The 19,917-nt window shown below is 43.1% G+C and overlaps 1 protein-coding gene across 2 annotated transcripts in view; it reads left to right on the top strand.

The window, feature by feature from the left end:
* The first annotated feature begins 2,969 nt into the window (after positions 1 to 2,969).
* Positions 2,970 to 19,917, top strand: part of pik3r3 (phosphoinositide-3-kinase regulatory subunit 3) — a 220,279-nt gene continuing 203,331 nt past the window's right edge. Inside the window, exons 1-2 of one of the 2 annotated variants that reach the window (XM_022753003.1) lie at positions 2,970 to 3,284; positions 3,887 to 3,894. In XM_022753003.1, coding sequence (XP_022608724.1) covers positions 2,970 to 3,284; positions 3,887 to 3,894 — 323 coding nt within the window. The remainder of the gene's footprint in view (positions 3,285 to 3,886; positions 3,895 to 19,917) is intronic. The other variant, XM_022753002.1, reaches the window with a different exon arrangement.

Here is a 19,917-nt window from a genome sequence, read left to right as displayed (position 1 = left end):
AGACGGAACATATAATGAAGTGTCCAGAGTGCAGTAAAGTTCTCCAGTAAAAAAAACACGAGCCTATAAGTCGTTTGTGCAGCAGGTTATTATGACCCATAGTTATGTTTTGTTATAGGTGACATAGGTCGTATCAAAGAGTTGAAAAAAACGACCTATATGGTTGTTCAGGTTGAAGGACTAGTATTAGGGCCACATTTAGGAAAAAAAAAGAAATCTGAAATTATGAGAATAAAGTCGTAATTTTACAAGAATAAAGTTGTAATATTACAAGAATTCAAAATTCAAAATTTTGAGAGAAAAAAACATAATCTTTAATAATATTACATCAACCAATCCAACAGGTTAAAGGACAGTCAGTGTCAGCCTGAGCTGCTTCTGGCAGCTGCTGTTTGTCTGTCTAACAACAGAATAGACTCAGTTTCTTCAGTCTTTTCAATGTCCTGATGATGATGCTGTTGCTGCTGACGATGATGATGCTGATGAGCTAAAAGATGAAGTATCTCCTCATTAGTGAAACCTCTGCTAAAGTAGAACTTCACAGGATACTCCACGTTCCTCATTTTAAAGCTTCTGATGTTTCCCCTCTTAAACAACATGGAACCAAAAATTACAACTTTATCCTCAATATATTATGACTTAATTCTTGTAATTTTATGACTTTGTCTCATAAAATTACGCATTTTATTATCATAATATACGACTTAATTCGTTTTTTCCCCTCTCAATATGGCCCTAATGCCCTGTCACACATACCAGAGTCAAGCCTGGGTTTTCATTTATGTAGTAGGATTTTATATACAGTCTATGAGTAGAATGCATTTAAGACCCTATAATGTGTAGTAACATAAAACAATAAGCAAAGTAAATGTATTAAGTTTTTGACAAACTGTAATTTGGGAGAACAGGGGACAGGGTCCAACTGCTCCAAAGCAAACCCAAAAAAAGGCTAAATAAAGAAACATAATAGGGCAATGTGCCTTATTTTGAAAAGTGCTGTATGAAAAAAAACTATTTAAAACTTTTTATATTGCCCAGTTTCCTCATTATTCTCTTATTTATTGGGTCATGACAGGAGAAGTTGAAGTTCGCAGCTCTCCTTCCTGCTCTGCAGCTCCGGACTGAAAACGTGCGCACCTGATGACACAGCATTCTGCCGCTGTCTGTCTGCTGCTGCGTCATGTGCGCAGTAGACCACAACCAAGAAAGACTGCACCGTTCTCCCATCATCCACCTCTCAGGTATCATCTCTACATCTGTTGTATTTGTTTTTTTTTTTCCCTAAAATGCGGTGCACTGGGACATGCTGCGGCTCCTTTCCAGGTCACTGAGTTGTTATATAATTCATCAGCTCTCTGCAGTTTCCCAACATCCAATACTCCCATCCAGCCTCGCGCCTCTGTCACAGAATAACACCATTTCATAATTAAAGACCAAATTACGATTGCGGCAGAAACTAACAGCACCATATCCGGGTGACGCGGTGTTTTGCTGCAGCTGCAGCGGTGGTGCTGTGCGGTGCGGCAAGGTGAGGTGCGCCATCCCGACCCGTCCCGTCTCCGCCGCCGGCTGGCATAATTTGCAGACGGCAGGAGGAGGGAGGAGGAGGAGGAGGAGGAGGGAGGAGGGCTTTACTGACATCAGCACTGCCGCTCACTACAGCACCGAGCAGGCTGCCTGTCTGCTGGACCGGCCACGCCGTCTATTCACCCTGACTGGGGCTTCGCGGATGTCTGGGCTCCTCTCTGCGGGGTTCGGGTAGTGCGGAAGCGGACGGTTCGCGCACCGAGGCGTCGGTGGAGGAGAGAGAGCTCGTCTGTGCAGTTTTCGCGGTGAGTGTGCGGGCAGCAGACAGCGGGGCATACTGGCGCAGGGCGAGTTTAGTCGCGCACGCTGTCTGAATGAAGTTCATATTCGCCTAGTCACGCTTGTTGTAACTGTTAGTCTCAGCGTCTCTCTGTAAGCCAGCAAACAGAGGACTGAAGGATGTTTTCTCTGCATTAAAATTACATTATTTTCAAATTAAAATTTTTAAATTGATGCCCAGACCACAGATTTGTCTGTCTCACTCTAAGGCCTGAGCTAAATTAACATGTCCCTGCTTTAAATATCTAATAACTTGGTAAAAGTGTGTGATGTTAACATTTTAACTTCATTTGAAGTTTGCAGGAGCTTCAGGGGGCTGCACAGACCAGAAAAGGCGACGCGGCAGGATCTCATGCTGAAGAGTGCACACAGGGGCACTCTGAATAAGAAGCCAAATTCTGCACTGCAGTGGATTTCCTCAGGTGTGTGTGTGTGTATGTGTGTGTGTATGTGAGTGTGTGTAAGTGTGTCTGGCTTGACTCAGTATCAGCACCGAACACTTTCTCATTAGAATCAGAAGAACCCACAGAAGCTTTGGGGCTTCGTCTGGAGGTCACCCCGTCCTACAAAACCGTGCCACCCTCTAGTTTCCAGCCTCCCCCTCCACCTCCACCACCCCTCTCCCTTTTTTTTTTTTATCATAGGCACAGTGTGGTGGCTGGTCAGTCTGTCTCTTCATCTGGATCACAAAAGCCTGCAGGCCTCAGACTGTAGAGCTGTGACTGAAGTCTGGGTTCATACTGTGGATTTCTAAAGAACTGCATGGACTTTTAACCAAAACCTACAGGACTAAAGCAAAGACCAGCCAACTGTTCAGTTCTCTTGAGTTTTTGGATGAAGAAAGTTGGACCTGCTCGTCAGAAGGTGTCAAATTCCACCTCAGGGATCAGATTTTTATCATCTAAGTCAGCACGACACAGCAAATCTCAGGTGGCGTAACAGGTTTTTCCCAGGTCAAGGTTGAGTTTGAGTTTCATCTCAGGGATTTTTAACCGACAGAGTTTCCATTTGCTATTTTTCAAGGCGTGTACTTTTAAAGCAGCAAAATTTCAGGCAGCAACTGCATTTTTGGTTTCGGCATCAGCCCATGATCTCCCGTTGCCATGGCATCTGACAGCTTCCAGTACCGGGCGCTCTTTGAGTACAAGCGGGAACGTGGTGATGACATCAGCCTCCAGCCGGGTGACCTGCTCACCGTCCCAAAAGCTGCGCTGATGGCGACGGCGGGACTGGAGTACCAGGAGGGGGACGAGCGCAGCCCCAAAGGCTGGCTGCACGGAACCAACGAGAGGACCAAGGAGAAGGGAGACTTTCCAGGGACCTTTGTGGAGTACGTAGGGGTGGTGAGAGTCGGCCCTCCTGTGGCTAAATCCTGGCCAAGGCCTGTACCACCGACCCCTGGGGGGCAACAGACTTCCGTTGGGCCTCAGCCTCCCGGAGCAGCTGCTCCTTCAGGTGAGTGCTGCCTCAAGAGGATTGAAAATATCATGTGGTTGTTTGGGTTCTCTCTATCAGCTTTGCATGAAATCCACATTAATAGAACAAAAATGTAACATTGATCCAGTTTTGGCTGCAGAACCTGATGCTGGACTTCAGATGTATCCAGTACCGGTGTGAGTGGCTCTGCTCAGACAGCGTTTTGTGTGTGAGTGTGTGTGGTATTGTCATCTGCTGTCTGGTTTCAGTTGCTATCAATCATGTTGGTGTTGTTTGCACAAACAAATTTGATTGACGGATTCTGAACACTTGAGTTAAAGAGCATAAAATTTCAAGTTGTACAAAAATGAACAGGTGTTGTAGCTTGATAAAGTACAAACATCTCAAACCGTTACACGAATGCTTTGTGAGCGTTAGGGCGATTCAAATGGAGGGAAGTGACAGCCCTGAACAACTTCTCTTGTTAGGCTTTGTTGGTGCCTTGGGGCCCATTTCAACACATGTGCAACATGAAATCTCGTCCTACCAATCAAAACAAATGTTATAATTGTCACCACTGCATGAGCAGGCATGAGCCCCGCAGGACTCACAGTTTATCTGCAACTTGCAAACAACATTCATTCAGGAAACATGAGGCTGCTACTACTTCCAACCTGCATGTTTTTCAGCAGAATTACACAAAAAGTACAGAGCCAATTTGCACCAAACTTTGTGGAGGGATGGGACACGGGTCAGTGACAAACTCGTTACATTTGGGTTCCAATCTGGTTAAACGGGTGGATGAAGGAATTTTTCATCTCTTTATTTTGCGACATTGAGCATTTTTTTGGCACTTTTGTCAGTTCTTCCGAAAAATACTGTTTGGCTCTTGATGTTAGAAGACACATTGATGTTGTTGAGATCTATGATTTTGTGCAGTCTGGTGCAGATCCAGGTAATAATCTGTATCTGACAGATGTGTAGGATTGTTTGGCCTTGGTGGAGGTATGTGCTCTATTGAGTGCCATAGTTGTGTAATGGGCTCCAGGTGCCTATGGTGCCAGTTGCTATTTCTGACTGTGCTTTGGATTTGTTGTGCATTTGCAGTGAAGAATGATGACATTAAGTGTACTTACGCGGTCCAGTCTAATGCCAGACTGCATTTTTAAGTGTGCTGTTGACAGACTGTTATTCTGCATTGCAATGCACAACAGGCGCTCAAACCACATAAAGGGTACTTTACAGTTAAAGGTTTAGCAGACAAACATACTCTCTCACTTTCCTCTAGTGGTATCCATCCACACAGATCGTTCTGATTTATTATATAGGCCTTGGAAATCTCTGCCTCCAACCAGTTCAATGGTGGAGCGCCGTCAGTAGTAGTATATTGTGTACACCTCACAGTCTCAGTACCTGCACGCTTCTTATTAGTCTGATAACCTGCAGCTGTGCTGATACTCTCTGATCATACACTTCCAGTCCAGCTGAAACCCTCTTTCAAAAACCTGCATCAAACCCCCAGCCCCCAGTCTCCAGGTCACATTGGACGTGTTAGTCTTCTGTCCTGTGGAAGAAAGTTGGTTTCGAATGATAATCTGTGGATCTGCTCATACATTACCGTCGTAGGTTTGGTAGTTTTTGTCTCTGCAGATGTTGCGATGGTCGGTTCGAGTTTTCCCTCTGAACACAGACTGTATTACAGCTTTACTGGACGTGTGGTTTCTTGGTTTGCGACCAGGTTCAGAAAAGGGGTTCATGTTACATAATATTGAGATAAGCATCTCCAGATTGAGACGGAACTGCCCTTCCTGAGGAGGATTCCCGGTACAGATTCTTTTTGTTGCTTGGCCCAATTTGACCTTCAGGAAGACTCAGTTTAACACAATTTTGGTCTTATTTTGTAGTTTTGCACATCATGTCTTGGCCATAATAACACTGTACTCATCAAGTTTATTGTTGATATCTGGGAGCACAGAAACATGGCTTCAATATCCGAATGTGATGAATTGGGAAACCTGAGGTCGAACGGAAAGAGAATGTCACAAAAAGTTGAAGTAGGAAGTCTCTAAACAGTGATGGATTTTTACAAAGAGCATTTTGGGTAATACTTTCACCATTTGCCTTCTCCTCCAAATATGTTCGGCTAACATGGGGAGGTGTTTCCAACCTGCATGTGGTTTTGCGATTGTGTTTTGGAAATGTTGCTGGACAACAAAATCCATTAACAATAAACCGGAATTATGCTTTAAACACCAACCCCTTTGCCAAAGTCTTATTTTTTTATGGCACCAGACTCCTTAGGTGTACTTCGACATGATGAAGCTGCACCCACCGACACGTAAACGATGAACTGCTGCGTGACCTCTGGGAGCAGTGGATCAATGACCATATTTCTTATTGACTCTGCAGTTCTCAGAAACATCCAGACATTTTGTGGCGCACTATAGACTCCCGAAGCACCATATTCATGTTTATTATCTCTCACAGTATCTCCTCCATTTAATTCCAGTCAGAGGACTGAGAACATACTGTACAGTAGTATGCAGGCTGTGTGTATCTGCTCAGTGCAGATGGATTTTTTGATGATTTATTTAAGACTGAGCACAAACAGACGGTAACTAGGACGAGAGGGCTCGGGCACCAAATGTAGAAAGCGCTGCGAAACACGCTGCCCCACTTAAAAAGCTATTCTGAAGCCTGCAGACTTTGATTAGGCTTTTTACAGGGTCGGGGTGGTTAGCTCTGTTTTAGCCCTGGCTGTCTGCTGCAGAGCGCGTTCAGATCTGCTATGTTTATGGCTCTTCATTTGCTAAATAGGTCAGACGCAGAGCAGTGTTCTCTCCTCTCCTTCCTCTGCCGCCTCTCCGCTCTCTTTAATTGTCTGGCTGCCCGTCTCTTTTATGGGAGTGGGGTTCAGACCGTCCTATATAAATAACATCCATACCGCTCCGGGCTCGGGTAAATATCTGTCTCATTTCCATCTGTCCCTGCTCCCTCTGCTGATGCTCTTAGTTATATTATGTGTTTTGGCTGAGCCACTTGTCCCTCCCTCCTCTCCATCCATCCATCTATCCATCCAACATCCTTCAACCGCATAAGGCTGTATCTGTCCTGAATAATTGATTGGCTGCTACACTGGCGTCCTGACATGCCACATTCCTGCAGTCACAAATCACCAGTAGCAGTGGAGGTTTAGCAGCGGTGCTGGGAGGCCTGTGCAGAGAGGGGCTAACAGATCTGCAGCCTCCATTGCTGCTGACATTCAGGCACACCCTGCTTCATGTCAGGACTCTGGAACAACACTGCTGAGGGTGTTTTCAGGAGCAGGGTTGATCAGGGCTCACTGGTCAATTCAGATAAAGTCACAAATAAGTCACTGTAATCTATGAGTCTGTGAGTGCGCATTTAGCCTGGCTGCATGTTGTGAAGCAGCAAGGACTGGAAAACTAGTTAAAGTGGGGGTTAGATTGCTCTGGAGCAGGATTGGTAAGGAGTTAAGGCTAAGTTACCATAGTGATTTACCCCGGTAAGTAGTGAACTGCCGTCATAGGACCGAAAACCCTGAGTTAAACCTGAAGTTACCTCGCTAACCTCAAATCCTGCTTTGTAGTACAGGCCTCAGGTGTCAGTATGACTCCAGGAAGTGCAGGGATGCACCAACAAAGACAGTGAAGAAGAAGACAGCAAGATGGTAAACATGGATGCAAATGATGCTGGATTATAAAACTTAAGGATACACACATACACAACACTGTATGGAAACTTGTGTTTGCTTACCAGAAAACTCCACAGGATACCTTTTAAGAACAGGAGTTGTCTGGACTTGAGGTGGGTTTTGTATTTAGAAACATGTTGATGGTATCATCGCAATGTCAGACTGACAAAACTCGCAAACTTTATGGAACCTTTTAGCCTCGTTTAGGTCATAGTTTTGGTTTTTCGGCACATTTTGTGACAGCCTGGATGTCAGACAGCAAGTTTTGGGTAAACCCACTATGCACTTTTAGTTCTGGTCAGGAATTATATGAAGTTTGTAGAGGAGAGAGTTGGAAAATAACTTCCTGGTCCTCTTCTTCTCCTGCTGTCTTCCTTACCCTCGTCTTCCACTTGTTGTCCGGAACAGTTCAGTTCCCTCCCAGTAGCCACGATGATTTAATCAGTTGTGATACCTAATAGGTCTAACAGGGCTTATTGCACTAATCAATGCGTAACACTATCTGACACTGTGTGATTGTGAACACCCTCCCACATTTCCCTACCTGACTCCTTACCCCTCCCTGAGGAGAGCTGTTTGCCAGCTCTGTACACCATTAATTATGACAGTAAGCTAATGAATCCCTGATGCGCTTCTCGTCACTATCTACCCACAGCTGTATAGGAAAAGCGTTGTGGTAATCAGAGTTCATGCTGATGGCTAATGGCACGTGGCGCTCTGCTTCGCTGTGATAAGGCAGATCACGCCTTTTTATCTGCAGATGAGCCCCGTGGCTCGCCGCACTCTGTTTCTCTTTCATGTAAATGAGGACGGCAATTAGATGTAAACCAGAGGACGAGACGCAGACGCTTCTGCACCGAGACTTTTGATTGGAGTTTGGTCAAGAAAAGCAAATGGTACTTAGTGTCAGACAAGAAGACCACCTTCATCATATTCTTCACCTTCACCTAACATAAAAACCAACCCCAAGTCTAAACCCTTCAAACAGACCTTTGAGGAAGTGAGGATGGGACAAGATGGCTTTGCTCTGAAAGTCTGAAACTCAAAGAGGTCTCCATAAAAACAAGGTGCACAAAAACACACAAACACACGCATACTATAGCCTATGGTTTTATGTCAATATATACCGGAAAGACCAGTGGTGGCAAGACTGAAAATAATGAGCTGCGTGGGTTTTCCCTCCACCTGTAAATGAAGTACCAGAGCCACACCTATGGCGAACGCGCATGGTTTCCAAGGTTATTTAACCACTGTTCCTACGGTGACAAGTTTACATAGATCAGTCAACTTTGATCACATGATCCAGTTTAGGCTGACTTTATGAAACAGTTTCATCAAGTTGAGAATAAGATGCAGACCATACCAATGTAGGTAGCAGGTGGTACTTAGCATAGCGTTAAGCAGCAGTTGAACAAACACAAGTAGTTTGTGTTTTGAATTATTTTATTCACTGACTTGTGTTAAGCAAGTGAAGCTGCATTGGAAACATCCATTCAGAGAAGCTGCAGTTCAGGCAGAGTTCAGCCGAAGCTAACGGGCTAGGCTATGAAAATGTCACTAAGCTAGCTTTCATTTGAGTAAATGATGAATGAAAGGACGTTTTCTGTCTTTTCATCTTAACCAACTAACAATTGAATTCACTGAGCAGCTCAGAGGCTACAGGCAGCTACCAGACACTTTGACGGTGGAATGGTTTTTCTTGCATGTTACTCAATGTATGATTTGCCATTTGCAAATCAATCAATACATATTAAATGTCAATAGGACAACTGACATGACAAATGTATATAAATTTCAACCGGATTATGTGAACAGCAGATATCTCTCAGAGGACGTAGGACTCTTGCAGAACCACAAGAACATTTTTTAATTAAAGCTGGTGTTTAATTAATGCACAGTCTCAAATAAAAGCCATTCATGGGTGACGGGAACAAACAAAGGCTGGGTGAGAACCATGAAATCGACCAGTGTTCGTTCACTCCCAGACTGACAGTAACGTGAATATGAGTGAGCAGCTCATCACCTTCAGATTGTCGTTCTCTATTGTGTATGTTTCAGCTGACCTACACACACACACACACACACACACACACGCACATATAAAACACTTGTGGTCAATAGCAATCACGGTTTTTAATTGAGCGCTGTGTACTGTGAGCATCTCCTCGTCTTCAGAGGTGCGTCGTTGGCTAGTGGGGCAGCTGATCGATGCGATTGAGGGCGTGATGAAACGCCACCGCACTGGATAATGACGGGGAGATCAAACACAATGTGTGTGTGTGTGTGTGAGAGAGAGAGAGAGAGAGAGATTAGAGGAACGGCAGACGCACGGAGCAGTAATTGCCAGCCTGTCAGAGCGACTGTGTAATGATGAGTGTGTGTTCGCCGAGGTGTGTGTTGGTGCCGACAGGCTGTGTGATCAGCTCCGTGCTTAACCGTGGTTCGATGAGTTCAGGGGATCGATGAGCGCCATGGCGGCATCACAAGCTAACCGGGCTAAATGGCCCCATTTGTAGACTTATATTTAGCTCGACTAGTAGCTCTTAGTTTAGACTGAAATGGCCATCAGTGGTGCGTGTGTGTGTGTGAGTGAGTATAAATGCTGGAGAGTGAAGAGGAGGCACTGAGATGTTGTTCTGTAGAGACTCAGCCATGCGGAGGGCAGATGTCTTTATGTCTGAGTGTGAAGATGAAGAGAGACGAGAAGAGGGAGGGAAACTGTTGTTGTTCTGTTTCCTTCTCAGCTGTTAAGGATCAGGATTAAATAAGAAGTGGAAAAATTTCGGATTCATCATATTCAATAAAACTGAAACCAATCCTTCTTTTATTTTCTTACACATGCTGCCAAAATATCTTGGCCCAGCAGCCTAAATCCTGCCTGGCTGCCAGACTTGAGATTCATAAACAGCAGAAGAACACTAGTTCAATTCCAGGTGCTGACATCGGGCCAGACCAGTCCCACCTGCTGCTACCTGCAGATGATTTGGTCTCGTGTTTTGAGATGAAAACAATCTTGAAGTTTGAATTTCAGACTGAAAACACACCGTATGAAGTAGAGCAGAGTTAGTTTTGTTGTTTCCATTGTTGTATATGTGGTGGTTCACAGCTGTGTCACTGTGAAACTGAGCAGGATGAGTCCTGTCACAGATATTTGCATTGTGATCTTTTCACTCACCTGTGTGTGTGTGTGTGCGTGTGTGTGTGTGTGTGTGTGTGTGCGTGCGTGTGTTGTGCAGTGTGTCATTCTGCAGTGTGTCTGAAATGTGCGTCGTGAATGTGGAAATGTGGAGTTGTGAATTGGCAGAACATCGTCTGGCTGCTCCTCTCTTCCTGTCGCTCTTTGATTCCTCTCGTCCGCCACCTGAACAAGTCGTTCCCTCTGGTTTTATGTTCACATATCTCACTCTTTTCTTTTTTTACACACACTGTTCTTTTCTGGCTGGCCTCTGATCACAGCACCGCTTTCAGGAAAGTGACTCATTTCTACAATGTTGTTAAAACAAGTTGATTTTTTTATTGGAAACAGATTGAACTCACTCATGCTGTCTTCAATTTTCTTTTCCTACTTGATTCAAGTACAAGAAAGAGTTTTTGCATGTAGTAACACACACACACACACACACACACACACACACGATGTCCCACTTCCAGCTTCACAGTCAGCATTGCAGTGCTGTGCGGTGCAGTGCGTCTGTGGGCCTCCCTCACTGCGACTCCACGCGGCCTGACGCAGGGCTGCATGCCAATTAGTGTGGTAACGAGCGGGGAGGCAGCAGCTCAGTCTGTCAATTAAACAGCTGCATCGGACACTAACAACATGCAGTGGCAGTGAAAGTGAGATACACAGCAGATAAACAAACACAACTGCCTTGTAAAGACACGCGAAGTGTGATGTCAGAGCAGTGTTAAACTGCTGTTTACTCATTTATTTTCCTGCACCGCGTCGCCGCGGTAACATTGGCCTCTTCAGAGTTTATAATGGAAGCGTTTAACAGCCAACCACGTGGAGAAGAGTAAAACAAGAAGAAGACAGTTTGATCTATAGAGACATGTTGTTTGTGTAACTGTTCATTCTGTGGCGCCTCTGCAGGAAACATGCTTATAAGTTCAAATTCAATCCAAATATTTACTTTGAAGTTCATTCTTGACGTGTGAAAAAAAAACTACTTTTTCACTTTTTACTTCCTTTCATACTTGTCCTTCCTTCTTTCTTCCTCTCCTTCCTTCCTTGCTTCCTTTCCTTGTTGTCCTCCTGTTTGTATTTGAGTGTTGTACGTTCTCCTCCCGCTGCATGCTAATGTCTTTAATCTCTGAAGTGTTATTGTTTGTGGAGGAGGTGAGATTTATTGTCCCTGTTTTGAAAGTCAATTACGGAGGTCCACACAGTGCCTGTGTTAAATTGATGAATAGGGCGAAGCGGCCGAGTTGCCCAGTGAAAGGAGAAGGTAATTCAAATAAACACGGCAGACGGTGATGAATAAAACAGGAGCAGAGGATCCTGGGAGACCGCGAGGATGCAGCGCACTGTTTCTTTGATGGTGCGCGGCGGTGACCCACCTGGACGCTCTGTTAAACTGCAGTCTGCAGCTCTGGGGATACATCTGTGATGGGGTGGAGGGGTCACGGAGTGAAGAGCTGCAGCGAGGCGCACCGTCGCGGGGAGAGCTGTTGTCAATAAAGCTTTTATTTTACTGGCTGCCTAATTGGCCTTGGAATCACCGCGCTGAGCCGAGAGGCTTCTCCCGCCGAGCCGAGGAGGATTTACTTGTCAGCCGTGAAAGAAAAAGCACAACAACAACAGCAGCAGCAACAGACACACACCCACAAAATGAAAACCGGCCTCACTTATGTTGATGTGGAAAACAAAACTAAAGGTGACACAGGAAATCAAACTGTAAGAAAGATCAAATAAAATGTTTTTCTTTTGTTTTTTTAACCGGCTTTGACTTTACTTGTTACTTTAATTAATTCAGTTACAATAAAGCTGTTGCTGTTTTTCTCTTTAGAGGTTAAAAGCCGATGTTTATTTCGTTGTAAATATCCTCCATGTGCGTGTAACTGTAGAATATGAAGGTCGACTAATAAAAATCAACCTGTCTGCAGTTAAAAGCAGCAGGTAAGATGGAATGAAAAGCTCGAATGTGTTGTTTTGTTCAACAGTAGTTCATATACGTCATGAGCCGAGCTTCCACCTGTTCACCCCCCCACTACCTGACCCGTGTGCAGTGAGGCAGGACCAGGTTTTATGTTTAAAAAGGAGTGAGTGGGTGAAAGACCAGAAGAGACCTGCTTTTTCTCCTGCATTGCCCCCCGTCCTGCCTGTTTACGGCCTCCTATAAAACCTGACTGCGTTTTACGGCCTCCTCCTCCTCTCCTCCTCCTCCTCCTCCTCCTCCTCCTCCTGCGGTTTAATGCCCTCTGAAGTCTCTGGATAGACTCTGGTACGAGTGATTTGACCGCTTTAATTCCGGCAGGCGGGAAAAGTTGTAAAAGGCAGCAGCTCGTTTTTCTCTCAGCAGCAGTGGACTGAAGCGTTTCAGGGCGTGATGCGTTTCCTTTGTGCAGCTGCACGTTGCTGCAGTGTTGGTATTAATGAGCACTTCATAAAGGTCATTACAACAGATTCTCACATGATGTCTTCATAAAAAGAGGATCTGCAGATGAGAGGGGCTGTGAAAACATACAAAGAGACAAAGAATAGGTGGATACAAAAAAAACACAATGGCAGCTTCCTGCTACTTCCTGCTACCTGGCAAATGTTGGTGATGTGAGCCTCTGTGCACCGTGGTCATCTGGTGATCACAGAGGAGTGTTGAAGGTGATAAACTGAGCTGTGAGCAGCGTCCACAGACCAAAGCTCCGCTCTCAGCTCAGCTTTTGTTTTGGTGTTTGAGCTGATGAAAAGAGAATCGTAGAGCATGGCACCACTGGTACAGAGAGGAGAGAGAGAAAGAATGTGTGTGTGTGTGTGTGTGCGCGTGTGTGTGCCACAGAAACCAGTTGGGATTATTTGGTGCCAACTGGAGAGACTTTGATGTGAAAAGAGACTCTGTTAAGCCAGAGGACACACATACACACACATACTGGTTTCCATAATTCATGGGGACCAAATTTGCAATCATCATTTGTGGGGACTACCCTTTCTAGAGGTCCTACAAGTGTGAAAAAAATCAGGTAAAGCAGCCATTGGTTAGTGAGCCTAAACACGCCTTCAAACCTTTGAAAAGTCGAAACTGAGAAGTCATACTGGTTTCCCCATGCTATATGGGGACTTCCTGCATTTGCATAAATTTGCATACTTCACATAGATTTGTATGTTACTAGTGGGGACATATATTTATATTGAAATAGGCAAATAATGTAGTAAATGTTCATACATATTGCACTTGGGATGAGATGAAACCTTATTACAAAGTTAAACCACAATACACAAAACATTGCTTACAGTCTTTCTTCGATGGTACAGTACAAGATCGGATGAACTGATTCATTTGCCTCTCTACTGCCCTGACCTCTGTCGCCTGCCAAGGTGTTCTTTTCTGTGGAGCTCCACCTGTAAGGAGACAAAAATAAAGGTTTTAGTAACAGTATAAAGGAGAAGCTACAGTTCCAAGTCCTGTGTCGGTACATACAGTACAAGTGAAATTATGAGGGTGATCAGGGCTAATATAAGCATCTGTCCTCATTCATTTGATCCGTGTTCAGCTCTCAGTCATCAGTTTACAGCTGACATAAACCTACATCATATGCCATTCTAGTTTTTGAGATACTCTACCTTATCTGAAAGACCTCATCATTCCCTACTGTCCCACCAGAGCACTTTGCTCCCAGAATGCAGGCCTGTTAGTGACTCCCAGTATCTCTAAAAACAGACTTTACTTTTGAACCAGCTCTCTCCATGAGTCAGAGCGGCAGACACTATCTACATTTAAGTCCAGGCTTTAAACCGTCTACTACTTAAGAACTTTTAGTAAGGGCTGGTTCAGGTAGCCCTCAACCATTTTATAACTATGGCGCTATAGGCTTCGACAGCCACATGGAGCCCTGTCCTCACCTCTCACACATTTTGAACTGTCATTATCTGTTGCACCTTGTAGTTTGGCCTTGGTGTCTCTCACTAAGTTTTCCACAGATCTCTTCAGAGTTCTGTCCCTCTGCACCAACCACTGCCTGCATCACCTCTTTTCCCCTGCTGTTAAACCAGCCTGCACTTCCTGCTCATGATCCAGTCTCAGTCTGCCATCCAGTACTTTCATTAAGCTGCTCTCCCTGCCTTTCATGCCCACCAGAAACACTACATGTTTTCCATATTCTCTAAGGTCTCCTATATATGAAATGGATACTTGTTAGGAAAATGAAAACTTAATTTGTACTGAAATACAGTACAGGCAAATGTACTCAGTTACAGTCCATCAGTACTTGGGGCCACCAGACTGAGGGGTGAAAGATGGTGGGAGTCATTTTTTCATTTATCTCCTGTCTCCAAATCAAGTGATATTACTCCAATAATTATAAAGGGAGAAAAAAATCACCTTTGGAGGAATGTGCCACAGGACTGTCTGCACAGAGACGAGAGCTGGGACACCAGGGCGGTGGCCAAGTACTACACTGATGTTGCAAAGTTAGTTTTCAGCCATGAGACGCCAGGTGGAAGGCAGAGCCTCCATTCTCACTCGTAACAAGTCACAAGTCATGTAGTTAACTATCATAATTATGTAGCATAGCCACGGGAAAAATCCTGCTTGGTACCTCTCTAACACTAAACATTTACTTGAGATTTTATCAGGACAAATTTCATAGTTAACAGTAAGACATTTAGAATAAGAATATGAAAATATTCTTCCATGAATCTCAATAATTCCAAAAACCTGGCTGCTTAGCAGCTGGTTAGATGTTGCATATACAGGTAGCCTTAATCATGGAGCAACAAATGGGAAGTAAGGCTGCTGAAGGCTTTAAACTGATTTAAAGAACTACAAAACTGCAATATCACACTAAGGATGCTTTACACTGTATACTACACTAGTATGAAACTTCAGTACCAATGTAGGAAATTTACCTTAAAAACAACCATCTTACTCCTTTTTTTTACATGAATTACTACATACCATCAACAGTAACATTTTCTGCAGGAGACATGACAAGCTTATACATACGGTCAGACAAAAAGAATAGACAATAAATTAAATAAAGTGACAATCAAATATACCATTTGGATCTATTGTGATTTCGTCTAGGTTCTTTCCATGGAACTCAACCAATCTCCCACTCTCAAGAGCGAGTAGAACTTTACTGATCTTTGCCAGCTGCAGTGTCTTGTCTGGTAGTCTATCGAACTCGCGGTGGATCCTGATGTCATGACCAAGAAAGTTGGCTAGTTGATCCATGTCCGTGTCAGTCATGTTCAGTACTGTTGACAGAGTTGCTGCATGTTTTCGCAGTTTGGTTGATGACAATGCCTTGGGACACTTTGCACCACATGCTTTGGCAAAGCCACGGATGCAGTCTGAGCCACGAAGATGTGACAAAGCTGCAGGTCTTGCAAACAAATAAATATTGTCTTGAAGAACCCCGCAGGCCTCTCTTTGCTGAACGAGGAGTTGCAAGGCATGGAGCATTTTCGGAGTCAGGCGAATTGGAACTGGTCTACCTCGCTTTCCTCTGGTGACAATTCTGGAGAAATGTCTGCCGAGCTTTTTCTCCACTTCTGACAGAGCCCAGTCCAAATCCTCATGGTGATCAGATGTGTCCCTTGAAGCAGACAGAGGCACCTCTCCTTCTCTGCGTCTGTTAAAGAGGATAATCTGTGTCAAACACACCTTTGCCAGGTCCGTCCAGGCCTTTGTAGAGAGACTTTCAGACAGTGTGATGCTGCATTCTTTTTGTATGTCACAGAGAAACTGGTGCATTCTTTGCACATCCTCAGTAAACGGCATTAGAGTGGGTGCATTCCACTTTGCTTCAACAATATTCCGTAGTGCTGTTGCAGAAACCATTGCATTCCATTTCTCATTGTGCACTTCTTGGAACTCGGATGCATGCTTTACCAGCTCTTGGTTGTTGGAAATTAGTCCTTGAGCTTTCAAGAGCTTGCTCACTTTTACCAAGGCATTTCCAAGTTTTGTTGCCAGTGATGGAATGGCAAATGTGTTGGTCCTGCTCTCATAGCCGCAAATACTTTTGACTGCGTTGACCACCTCCAGATAATTCGCAGGATTAATTAAATCCTCCATCTTTTTTAATGGGGTATGTTTCCTGGCATTGTCCAACAGTCGTCCCAGTTCACGCATTTTTTCACGGATGCACTATTGACTTTTTAATGTCATTCCACATTTATTGAGCAAGTGCTCCCCATATTCAATAATGACATGGTCTTTCTTAATTATTTCAGTTACAGGATCTGGATTCATGGAACTGATAACTGACCACAGCCGCCTTCTGATATGTGAGGGCACAGGCCTGGTGAATACACATAGAGCCTGAACACGGTTCTTGCCAGGTTTTGTGCTGACTGGTCCAGTCTTGAGTTTACAAATCCGCATATGTCTCCACAGAACATTTTGTGTGAAAAGTCCTTGGCAGTATGCACAGTGCATGAAATTACTTCCTTGCGCTTCTTTTGATGGCTGTTTACGTGGAATAAGCTCTCCTTTTCCTGACTCCATTACAGTGGCATTATGGGCAAAGTTGCCTTTGTTCTGGATATGTTCTAGTAGTTTTTTCCTCTCTTTCGACCCTTTGGGAAGGCTAAAAGCTCTTGCCACATCCACCTTATTTTGGTGTGCATGTTCCAGATGTCTTGCCATTTTGGCATATGGCTTTCTGCAATACAGACAGTAATGTCTCTTATTGTAGATCCTCTTGCCATTTTTATTTTGGTGAGCACTAACTACTAGGCTGTCATTGGTGTCCTGACTTGAGCAGGGTTCTTCGTCTACAGTGAGGTCAGAGCAGGGTTCTTCCTCTACACTGAGTTCAGATACAACGGGATTGATGTCAAGGCCAGGTGTTGTGGTGTCACATTCAGTGGGCATATCTGATCCAGGGTTTAGCAAAGGATAAAGACATAGGGATTTTCTTGGGGTGACATTAATGCTAGCATCACTGTCCTCAGAGTCTGTGCAGGAACTTGGAACGTACTCGTCTTCATCATCTCTGCTGTCTGACATGCTATCACAAGAGTTCTGTGTCCTCTAGACATGTGTCTTTCATCTAAGAGATTTTTTTTGAAAGATAAAAATTAAAAAAGGTAACTTAGACATATTTTCTTTAAACTAAACAATCATCTTAAATCATGTACTTTATGACAATATGTGGAACACTTACACGATGTTGATTGTGGCACTTAATTGAGAACTTACAATAATGCTTTATGTCTGTCTTAGTTTCGGTAAAACATTTTCACTTTCATTACAGAAGTCATGTTGAATCTGAAAACACAAAAAACATCTTAAGTCATTCGACAGGAAGAAATAAAAAAAGAAGTAAAAAAAAAAAGACTTTATTGTAAAGTTATTAAAAAGAAAAGAAAAATTATATGGTTGCAAAAAATTAGCACATGGAAAACCTTTAAAGTGGAGTCTGCTACAGAGTAGTGGAAGTTGGAGAGGCTACTACAGTTCTCAATTCTCATTGTAAAATGAAAGGTATGTAATTGGGATGGATAATATGTGATTGTAATATCTTAAACACAAGAGGGTTAGTGAGGTCAATTCACATAGCATTACAATACATCAAGACATGTTCTTGAGGATCTCTAAACTTAAATACATGCCAAAACATCAGACTTCAGAAGACAAGAAATCTCCAAATTGAACTGTAATATTTCAGACTAATGAGTCAACCTGTGCTTGCTGTCACACATCTTCAATACAACATGCGTAATGGGGACATTTCACACACCATGTTATCAGTCTTCATGGGGACAAAGCATCTCAGGTTTATGCTGAACACTAATATTAATATAAAGAGTGCACTGTGGGGACATCGTAAATGTGCCAGATCACCGTGATAATTGGCCCCAGGGAAACAATCCAGAAAGGTTCACATCCATCTTAAAAGTCCCGTTATCTTTTGCCACACTGAGGCATTGGACTTAGCTGTTAGCAGACCTGATTGGCAACACATAACCCTCACAATGAGCTCATTTGCTGTATTTTAGTTGCTAACCCAAACTTAGAGAGGCTGTTAAAGAAATCGTCAAGTGATGAAGGTGAATGTACCTGTTGAGGAGAGTCCTGTGAACCTGAAGCTTCTTCCATCCGTTTCTCAGACACAACAGCAGGATGGGAGCTCTTGGCAGGCTCAGTTTCAATGGCACACAATGTCATCTGCAATGATTGGTAAGGAAAAGACAATTAAAGGATGAGTATCCAAGGCACACAGAGTTATCTGCAGTGATTTGTAAGGAAAAGACATAGATATGAAGACCTTTAGGTCGATGTAATGTCAACACTGAACACTTTCTAGTAGGAAAATCAAGACATGTTCTTGAGGATCTCTAAACTTAAATATATGCCAAAACATCAGACTTCAGAAGACAAGAAATCTCCAAATTGAACTGTAATATTTCAGACTAATGAGTCAACCTGTGCTTGCTGTCACACATCTTCAATACAACATGCGTAAAGACAATTAAAGGATAAGTATCCATGGCACACAGAGTTATCTGCAGTGATTTGTAAGGAAAAGACTATTAAATTTTTGGATTAAATTAAAGAATGACCTGATTGACAATACATAACCCTCACAAGGAGTAATATCTGTCCAAAATTTCCAAAATATGTGCAAACACTTCCGAAGACACTTTCACCCACAATGTTATTTTGATTCATTCTCAAACTCTAAACATTCAACTACTGTGCAGTCATCAGACATACTTGCGTTCACCATGGGCAGTCTTCGCTTCCATAGTCATACGTAATTTCTTCACCGTCCTTTATGTCTTTTAGAGCAGAAAGGCACAAGTGTGGGCTTCCCTCCACCTCAATTTTTTCATACGGCAATTTGGATGTTCATCATTCACTAGGCGGCAAAATGAACCATCTTCTCGGGATGCATCAATACTTAAAATGGACAAGAGAAAGAGGAAAATTAAAACAATTTTACTTCAAAAATAACGTCTTACCCAGGATTTGTGCAAGATATTTCTCTTCATTTTGCTATATTTAGACATTTAATGTATTTCCTTTACCTTGCAGTGTCACATTATTAAATGGCAGACACTGATTGTCCAAGCATATATCAAATTTAACAATTCATACAAAGTACATAAAGGAATATACCAGAGATGAGGTGCAATTTTAAGTCTTACCACCATGCTTTCCCTCTCCACTTGAAGAGAAAGAAAAATGCAGAACATGACGGATGAAAAACTTTTCTCCTCCTCTTAGCTTCAGCATTATCTATCAAATCACCCCTGTATTCAACCACAAAGTCTCCTTTGCAGAATGAACCTACTGCAAACAAACCATGTCCTGCAAGAAAAAATAAAGGAAATTTTGATCAAAACAAGAAATATATATAAATAAATAAATATATATATATATATATATATATGTATATAGCTGACTACACCATTAAGTCCAGCCTGCTACTTTAATGACTATCATTTTTATAGCCTTTAGGCTATAGATATTATTTTTCGATTTCAATGAACTTAAATGTTTTTCTAACAGACTGACAATAATATCAAACTGAACCACACTCATTAAAGTACTTGTGAGGTCCAGTGTCATACACACACACACATTTCTTGTTTTTATATCTTTGCAGGGTGTTAAGTTACTATCTGGGGCCCATTAAGCGTTTCTATTGCACATAGACACTGACTGCATTAAGGATCTATATTTCAAATTAAATTCTCTTCTTCCTTCATTCCATCTCTTTTCCCTTTACACCTGCAAATTCACATGCCTTGT

The sequence above is a fragment of the Seriola dumerili genome, unplaced genomic scaffold (genome assembly GCF_002260705.1).
Source record: "Seriola dumerili isolate Sdu_G_001 unplaced genomic scaffold, Sdu_1.0 BDQW01000189.1, whole genome shotgun sequence".
Classification (NCBI taxonomy): Eukaryota; Metazoa; Chordata; class Actinopteri; order Carangiformes; family Carangidae; genus Seriola; species Seriola dumerili.
Note: the sequence above shows the minus strand (reverse complement) of the source record. Positions and strands in the feature narration are given on the sequence as shown.